The 9,525-nt window shown below is 37.4% G+C and overlaps 1 protein-coding gene and 1 non-coding gene across 2 annotated transcripts; one reads left to right on the plus strand and one right to left on the minus strand.

Moving 5' to 3' along the window:
- Positions 1-1,082: 1,082 nt before the first annotated feature.
- Positions 1,083-4,175, minus strand: LOC124885879. Its single transcript, XM_047394132.1, has 4 exons — positions 3,992-4,175; positions 2,555-2,697; positions 1,788-1,867; positions 1,083-1,683 (listed from the first exon to the last, which is right to left on the minus strand). The coding sequence occupies exons 1-4, from the start codon at positions 4,173-4,175 to the stop codon at positions 1,083-1,085; spliced, it is 1,008 nt and encodes a 335-aa protein (XP_047250088.1).
- On the plus strand, positions 3,595-3,701 carry LOC124886192. The gene has a single exon (XR_007043278.1). It is a non-coding gene; the product is annotated as a small nucleolar RNA R71 (small nucleolar RNA).
- Positions 4,176-9,525: the final 5,350 nt, after the last annotated feature.

The following is a 9,525-nucleotide window of genomic DNA, read 5'->3' on the forward strand; positions in this document are numbered from 1 at the left end:
ATGAATGACTCTATCTGGACCCTTCTTGAAGAGATACGGTTCATCCCAAATGTAAGCACAAGAATCATAGAGTAATTTCTTCCTTTGTTGTGTGATGGCATCAAGAGGGTACATCTTGCAAGATATCAAATTCATAATATCCGCATACCATGGGAACTCAACTACATCTAAAGATAGCAATTTCTCATTAGGGAACTATTCCTTAATACTAAGGTAGTCATCAACTATATGGTCTTGATTTTCCAGCCGTGACAAGTGATCAGTAACTTAATTTTTAGCCCATTTCCTATCTCATACCTCAAGATCAAATTCTTGTATTATTAGAATCCACCTAATCAGTCATGGCTTCGCATCCTTTTTCTTTATACGATACTTAATAGCAGCATGGTCAGTATGAACAATGACCATAGTACCTACTAAGTAAGATCTAAACTTGTCGAATGGATACACTACTGCCAACATCTCTTTCTCTATAACTGTATAGTTAACTTAAGCATCATTTAGCACTTTGCTAGCATAGTAATAGAGCAAAATAACTTATCTCTTCTGTGACCCAAAACCGCTCCCATAGTAATGTCACTAGCATCACACATCAGCTCAAAAGGTAACTCTTAATCTAGCGCGAATAGAATAGGTGCTTCAGTCAACTTCTTCTTAAGCTTTTCAAAAGCTTCATGACAATCTGCCCTAAACTCAAACTTAGATTCTCTCTAACAATTTGCACATGGGGCCTGCAATCTTTGAGAAATCTTGAATGAATTATCTATAGAACCTTGCATGTCCCAGAAAGCTCCACACTCCTTTAACTGTGACTGGATAAGGAAACTTTTCAATAACTTCAACCTTCGCCTTGTCCACTTTGAGTCCTTTGCATGACATTTTATGACCTAGAACAATTTCTTCCTTAACCATAAAGTGGCACTTTTCCTAATTCAGCACTAAGTTTATCTTATCGCATCGAGCTAGGACTCTGTCAAGATTCTGCAAGAGCTTATCAAAAAATTACCATACATAGAGAAATCATCCATAAATACCTCCACAAAATCTTCAACCATGTTAGAGAATATCTCCATCATACATCTCTAAAATATAGCAGGTGCATTGCATAAGCCAAAGGGCATGCGTCTGAATGCGTATATACTATATGGACACATGAAAGAGGTATTTTTCTGGTCTTTTGATGTTGTGATTATCTGGTTGTAGCTGGAGTACCCATCCAGAAAATAATAATACTCTTGCCCTGTCAATTTATCCAACATTTGGTCAATGAAGGAAATTGGATAGTGATCTTTATGAGTTACTTCATTCAACATCCGATAATCAATACAGATCCTCCAACCGGTCACCGTACATGTGGGAATCAATTCATTATTATCATTGGTCACTACAATCATTCCTTTCTTTTTTGGTACATAGTGCACAGGGCTCACCCATTTGATATCAAAAATTGGGTAGACAATACTACTAACTAACCACTTGATCACTTCTTTTCTGACCACCTCCTTCATCACATGATTCAACCTTTGTTGTTGCTGCACTTTAGGTCTGTGACCCTCTTCCATATAGATATTGTGCATGCAAAATGTTGGATTAATTCCTGTAATATTAGACATCTGCCAACTAATCGCCTTTTTCTCCTTTTTAGAGCTGTTATAGCTTCTTTTACCTGTACATCTGATAATCCTGCAGACAAAATAACAGGAAAAATATCTTGATCACCAAGAAAAACATATTTCAAGTGTGGAGGGAGAACCTTAAGCTCTAAGTTAGGAGCTTCTTCGACTGACAGCTTGGGCGATGGACCAATTGGCCTATTCAAAGGATCGAACGACACTCTATTCGTCTCAACCACTGCCAAATTCATAACCTGGACCAATTCCAATGCTTACACATCTCCATAAACATCATGACCCATCAAAGCTCGTTCTAATGGATCATCAAACAATAGCAACTACCAATCCGCAACATGGTCAATAACTGATATAGATGACAACTCCTCATATATGGCTGGCATTTTCAATGCTTTGTATACATCAAAAACTTCTACTTTATCATGCACTCGTATGTTTATTTTTCCAGCTGCTACATCAATGAGTAATTGTCCTGTTGCTAAGAAAGGTCGTCCCAAAATAAATGGAACAACAAGATCAGCCTCAAAGTCAAGAATTATGAAATCCACCGAAAAGATTAATGATCCTACTTACAGCAACACATCTTCAATAATACCATCTGGCCTGGCAAGGGACCTATCCGCCAACTGTAAAATAATCATCGATGGTTTGGGACTCCCAAGACCCATCTTTTTGTACCATGATGTGGACATGAGATTTATGCTAGCTCCCAAGTCATATAATCTACGTGCATAAATCTGCAAGGTGAAACTACCTGGATCCTTCAACTTTATGGGTAGTTTATTTTGAATTTCGGACATGCACTCTTGAGTAAGTTCGACTGTAGAATATTCGGTCAACCAGTACTTATTGGAAACTATATCCTTCAAATATTTCACATATTTTGGCACACTTTACAGAATGTCAACAAGAGAAAGGTTTACTTGAACCTTCTTTAGAAGATCTAGTAACTTCTTATAACTTGCTTTCTCTTGACGCTTCCTTTCCCTTTGAGGAAAGGGTAAGGGGAGAGTCTTTTTTTCCACACAAATTTCATCATTTGCCTCTTTTTCCTTGACTTCCTTCTCTGCATTGTCTTTTGAACTTTCATCAGTGACTATGGGGTTATCCTGCTCCTAAACCATCTCCTTTGCTTGCAGCCCACTCCTTGTTGTAACCGTATTCACCTACTTCAGATTTGCCTATGTATCGCTAGGTAATGCTCCTTGTGGCCTTGTATTCTATGCCCCTACAATTTGACCCAGCTGCAACTCTAAATTTCTTGTAAAAAATTGGTAACTCTTTAACTCAGCTGCAAACTGTGCCTGTTAAGTCTTTATGTCTGCTGCAAACTGTCTTGTTGAGCCATAAACTGCTTAATCAATTCCTCCATATTTCTAGTCTGAGCGGTCGCCTGATTATTCTGAACCGACTGTGGATTTGGTTGCATTGGTCCCTTATACTGATTTGCATTTTGTACCTGATTTCCACCCCAAGAGAAATTGGGGTGATCCTCCAATTTGGATTATACATGTAGCCAAAATTCTATTGGCCCTAATGATTTGAATTCCCCACATAGTTGACTGAATCTGAATTAACAGAACATGCATCTGCTGTATGCTCACCACTTCCGCAAATTTCATACCACAAATTTACCTATTGAACAGCATGTTCTATGGCTACTGTTGGTTGTGTGACACCCAACTTTAGGTTGTTCAGCTGAGTAGTCATATGATTTTGTATTGCTGCTATCTGTTCCTATAATACAATGAACTAATCTACCTTCAATACCCCTACAGCGTTCTTTGGAACACTACTTAAATCTGCATGCCAATTAGGATTCCCTTGTGAGATTCAATTCAACAGTGTATACAATTCTTTGTAAGTTTTCTCCAAATCTTGGCCTCCTACTGCTGAATCTAAGAGAATTTTTGTATTCAACTCAAGGCCTTCTATAAATATGTGAACCAATACATCATTCGATTGATAGTGATGAGGATAATTTCTGAGCATGCCTTTAAATCTCTCCCAAGCTTGGTAGAGATTTTATCCATCTTTTTGTCTGAAACTCAAGATCTCATTCCTCAAATGTGTAGTCTTCTATGATGGAAAGAATTGAATAAGGAACTTCCAAGTACAATATTCCCATGAATTGATGGAGTGTGGTGGTTAAGCATGTAACCACCTCTTTGCTTCCCCCATTAGAGAAAAAGAGAAGAGTGTCAATTTGACATAATCAGTATTCACTCCTTCAGGAACGTACATATCACTTATTTCTAGGAAGGTCTGCATGTGCTGCTGCGGGTCTTCATGGAAAAGACCAGTGTAATGCCCTGCTAAATTCAACAGTTGTACCATATTCTACTTAAGTTCAAATCGACCTCCTGGCTCGGGCTTTTGAATGCTATTAGTCACATGGTTCATAAGTGGGATTGCCACCTCACGAATAGGTCTTGCAGCTGGTTGAACAGGAATACCTAGAATAATCGGAGTTGGAACATTTTCGACATTTGGATCAACAGGAGCATTGGGATCAAGAACATTAGGATCTTGTATCTCATCCATCTGACCCTATTGAATGGAATGTTGAGCTCTTCGCCTTTGATGAATAATCAATTCCAGTTCAGCAAAGGGCTCTACCAACTCTTTATCTCTAGCCAATCTAGTATTCAGCTAAACCAGCAAAATTCAGCCGCTAAGATCAACTTGTTAACACTTAAACTTATTATCAAAAACCAAAAATTAAGCAATTTACTAATTATACTAATCCCCGGCAATGGTACAAAAAACTTGTTGCGTTTCTACGTATATGCAATTGTACGTGATTGTTCAAGTAGTATAAAGACTTGGACAGTCAGATATCATTCCCACAAGGACTAATAAACTAGAGATTTAATCAACTTTTAGTTTTAGACAATTAGGTATTAAGTGTTATAGAGTATCAAGACGATTATGAATTTGTGAATAAAAATGTAAATTATTCAATAAAAAATAACATGTGGTGACTAGAGCAAAGCAAGCAACAGTTGTAATCAATAATGATGATGATTCCAGGGTTGAGGATTTTTGAACAATCATACAATTCTATATTCTTATCACAGTCTAATTTGTTATCGGGTTGTTGATTCGCAAGGTTTATGCCATAATCTTGGTCTCCCGACCTCAAATCTTCTATCTATTGAATATTGTAGATACAACTCCTGCAGAGATAAGAAAATTCTTTAAGATTCATAAAGTTATCTTCTTTCAATTGAACGAAGAAAGGCTTCAAGTTATATTCCTATCCTAGATGCTAATTCAAATCCCTTATTTTATAAAAGGATAAGAACCTTGCTCCCTAATTTCTTCATTCTATCCTATGATTCTCCTCCTGGATGCAAATAAAAATATAAATTTATTCTAGTGGTGGTCACTTATCAAAATAGTAAGCTCAAGAAATTAAGAACAACCGAGATGATAATCCAAAAAGAAACTATGAATAATAATATAAAAGAGTAATCATGTTCTTGGCCCCAACCCTAGAATGAGGGTGTTTAGCCACTCATGTTTGAATTCAACATCCAAAATAACTAATTAATCATGCCCAAAATAATTCTTGAAGTAAAGAAGTTCAAAAGAAATATTTAGAACCCTAAAAGAGAATTTTATGCTTTTTCGCCGCTGCTATGCTTGCCCAAAAGGTCCCAAGTAATTGTGCTAACATGTTTGTTTTATACATGGGAAAATTTTGCCAGATTTGAACCTTTGATAAAACGCGTCGCTAATCACGTTGATCCAACCAACGCGTCACGTCAACATAGCATTGTCATACTAGAATTAATCTTTGAAAATCAAGCTAAGTCAATTTCTTCACCATACGACGCGACGTGTTAAGATCCTGTCGTGTCACTAGAACTTGCTCCTCAGAATTTGGCTAAGTGTCAAAACTTCAGGTATCAACACAACGCGTTGACATTGTATCGATGCACTAGAAGTTGTTCTTCAATTTTTAACTAAGAAACAATATATTACTAGTTGACGCGACGCATTGAGATCACATCGTGTCACTGATATTTTTCTCCAATTTTGTTCTTTCTTCTTGTTAAGCCTCAGCTCCTTTCCTTTCTCTTTACTCTCGTGCATTTCCATATGCTTTTACATTCTCATGATATGTATCCCAATTGCTTCCAAATCCACAGAAAATGAAACCTGTATCTTCAATCACATCGGTTAGACACGAAACATAATTTAACTCACAATTCAATATATTTAACACACTTTTTATTCTAAAAATAAGTCCAAATATGGATAAATAGCGATGTTTGGATATATAAATATGCCCAAGATCAAAATCCTAGCAAAGCCTTTCTCAGTCTCTACCCCAGTGGTTAAATCAATCATAGCCCGATGAGTATACAGGAACTATCCAGTTATGGTATCTCAGAAAGTCACTTCAGCAGACTTAGTAGAATTAGAGATAAAATTTTTGTATGTCATTCTCAAAATGGATGGGCTTCATTCATGCTATGCTTCTGTTGACTGCATAAACCAAATTTCCATTTTCTGTTTCCAGATGAACCTGCCTTCGAATGGAGGGGTAGTACTTCAACACTTAGGGGTCATCTTGTGTCTTACCGTAGGGTGAGAGAAATGATATCTAAGGGATATGTCTATCATATCATTCGAGTCCAAGACCTTAGTCAGAGATCGCTAATCTTGAGTCAGTGTCAGTAGCATGTGAATTCCTAAATGTGTTTCCCGAAGATTTTCCTAGAGTCCCTCCTGAAAGGAAAGTTTACTTCAAAATAGATCTTCTTCTAGATACTCATCCTATCTCTATCCTGCCACATAGAATGGCTCTAACAAAACTTAAAGAGTTAAAAGAATAGTTAAAGGATCTCCTAGATAAGGGATTCATTAGACGCAGCGTATCCCCTTGGGGTGCACCAGTTCTATTCATGCATAAGAAAGATGGTTCTCGCAGGATATGTATAGACTATCATCACTTTAAAAAAGTCACGATCAAGAACAAGTATTGACTTCCCAGAGTCGATGACTTATTTGACCAACTTCAGGGTACCAGTTACTTCTCTAAGATAGACCTCAGATCAGGCTATCATCAGCTTAGGGTTAGAGAATGTGATATTCCAAAAATAGCTTCCAAAACTCAATATGGCCATTTTGAATTCTTAGTCCTATTATTTGGTCTTACAAATGCTCCAGCAGCCTTCATGGACTTGATGAATTGTGTGCTTAAGTATTACTTGGAGATGTTCATCATAGTCTTCACTAATAACATTCTTGTCTACTCTCGCAGTGAACATGAATATGCAGACCATCTTAGAATAGTGTTATAGACCCTCAGAGCACATCAGTCACCAAATTCAGTAAGTGTGAATTTTGGCTAAGGTCAGTAGCTTTTCTTGGCTATATAGTTTCTACTGATGGCATTAGAGTGGATCTTCACAAGATCAAAGAAGTGAGAAAATAGACCAGACCCATCTGTCCGTTAGATATAAGGAGTTTCTTAGTTTTGGTTGGCTATTACCAATGGTTTATCAAGGGATTCTCATCTATTACATCCCCATGTCAGAATTGACTATAAAGAAAGTCAAATTCCAGTGTTCAGATTCTTGTAAGAAGAGTTTTCAGGAGTTAAAGACTCAACTCACTACAACCCCAGTTTTGACTCTACTAGATAGTTTAGATGGGTTTGTGGTATATTGTGATGCTTCCATAGTTGGTTTAGGGTGTATTTTGATACAGAGAGGTATGGTCATAGCCTATGCCTCTAGATAGTTTAAGCCTCAAGAAAAGAATTATCCAACTCATGATCTTGAGTTAGCTGATGTGGTGTTTGACTTAAAGATTTAGAGGCATTATTTACATGGGGTACATGTGGATGTGTTCATAGACCACAAGAGCCTGCAGTATGTGTTTTCTTAAAAGGATCTGAACCTATGTCAGAGGAGGTGGTTAGATTTATTGAAAGACTATGACATGAGCGTCCTATATCACCAGCAATGCCAATGTAGTGGTTGATGCTATCAGTAGCATATTTATGGGTAGGGTTGCTCACAGGGAGGATAATAAGAAGAAGTTAGTTCAGAATGTTCATCAGCTTGCCCGACTAGGTGTCCGCTTAGTTGGTTTAGAAGAGGGAAGTGTGTAGGTGCTTAATAGTTCAGAATCATCTCTAGTTTCCAAAGTAAAGGAAAAGTAGGACAGAGATCCCTGTTTAGTCAAGTTGAAAGAGTCAGTCAGAGATAAAAAAATTAGAGGTTTTCTCCCAAGGGGAAGATGGTGTATTGCGTTTCTAGGGTTGGTTATGCGTGCCAGGTATAGATGACTTAAGGCAATGTATTCTTGTAAAAACACATGGTTCTCATTACTCTATTCATCCAGGGGCCAATAAGATGTACCATAATTTGTGGGAGGTCTATTAGTGGATTGGGATGAAGATAGACATTGCAAAGTTTGTGGCTAAGTTCTTTACATGTCAGCAGGTTAAGATTGAGCACCAAAAATCTAGTAGTTCCATGCAAGAGTTCAGTATCCCCACATAGAAGTAGGAGGAAGTGAACATGGACTTTGTGATGGGTTTGCCCTGTACTCATCATTAGCATGATTCCATTTGGGTTATTGTAGATAAGATGACCAAATCAGCTTATTTTTTACCAGTTCATACCTCTTATTCAGCTGAGGATTTTGCCAAGATCTATGTTAGAGAGTTGGTCAAATTACACGATGTTCCATTGTCCATCATTTTAGATAGAGGTATGTAGTTCACCTCTCACTATTGGAAAGCCTTCCAAAAGGGTCGTTGTACGCAAGTTCACCTCAGTACAATCTTCTACCCTTAGATAGATGGTCAAGTAGAAAGGACCATTCAGACTTTGTAAGATATGTTAAGGGCATGTGCCATTGACTTTAAGGGTAGTTGAGATGACCACTTGCCTTTGATTGAGTTCGCGTATAAGAACAGTTATCACTTTAGCATTTAGATGGCTCCATTTGGGGCACTTTATGGGAGGAGATGTAGATCTCCCATTGGTTGGTTTGAAGTGGGTAATACCATAGAGGTAGGGTCTGACTTGGTATTTGACACCTTAGAAAAAGTTTAGTTGATTAGGGAAAAACTTAAGACAGCTCAAAGCCGATAGAAATCGTATGCAGATGTACGAAGAAATGATCTCAATTTTGAGATTAATGACTATTTGTATTTGAAAATCTCTCCTATAAAAGGGGTAAAGAGGTTTAGCAAGAAGGGGAAACTCAGTCCCTCATATGTCGGTCCTTACCAAATTCTCAGCCATTTTAGAAAGGTAGCTTACGATCTTGAGTTGCCTTCAAACTTAGCTTTAGTATATCCAGTTTTTCATGTCTCCTTGCTAAAGAAGTGCATAGGAGACAGAACAGTTGTAGACCTTTTAAAGGGTATAGATGTTCAAAATATTCTCTCTTATTAGGAGGTCTCATTCGAAATTCTTGACCATCAGGTTTGCAGATCGAGGAATAAAGAAGTTCCATTAGTCAAAGTTTTTTGGTGAATTCAATCCGTTGAGGGAGCTACTTAGGAAGCATAAGTAGATATATGGACCAAGTATCCTCACCTCTTCTTCGCAAAGTCGAACTCAGCTCAAGGTAATAGTTTTCCTTGAATTTATTCAATTCCATGCTTAGATTACCTTTACAACTCTGTATCGGTTTAGTTGCATAACATTTTTATATCATGCATACCTTCATGAAATATCTCAATTATGTGTCATATTTTTAGAACTCAGTCAGCCTTCAGTTATGCATGTTCAGTATAAAATATCAGTATATCAGTACTTTTAGTCATGTAATCACACTTTAGTTGTGCATGTTTAGTCTATAAATTCAGTCTATCAGTACTCTCAGCTTAGTCAGTCTTATTCGAAGATGAATATTCCCA

The sequence above is a fragment of the Capsicum annuum genome, chromosome 7 (assembly GCF_002878395.1).
Source record: "Capsicum annuum cultivar UCD-10X-F1 chromosome 7, UCD10Xv1.1, whole genome shotgun sequence".
Classification (NCBI taxonomy): domain Eukaryota; kingdom Viridiplantae; phylum Streptophyta; class Magnoliopsida; order Solanales; family Solanaceae; genus Capsicum; species Capsicum annuum.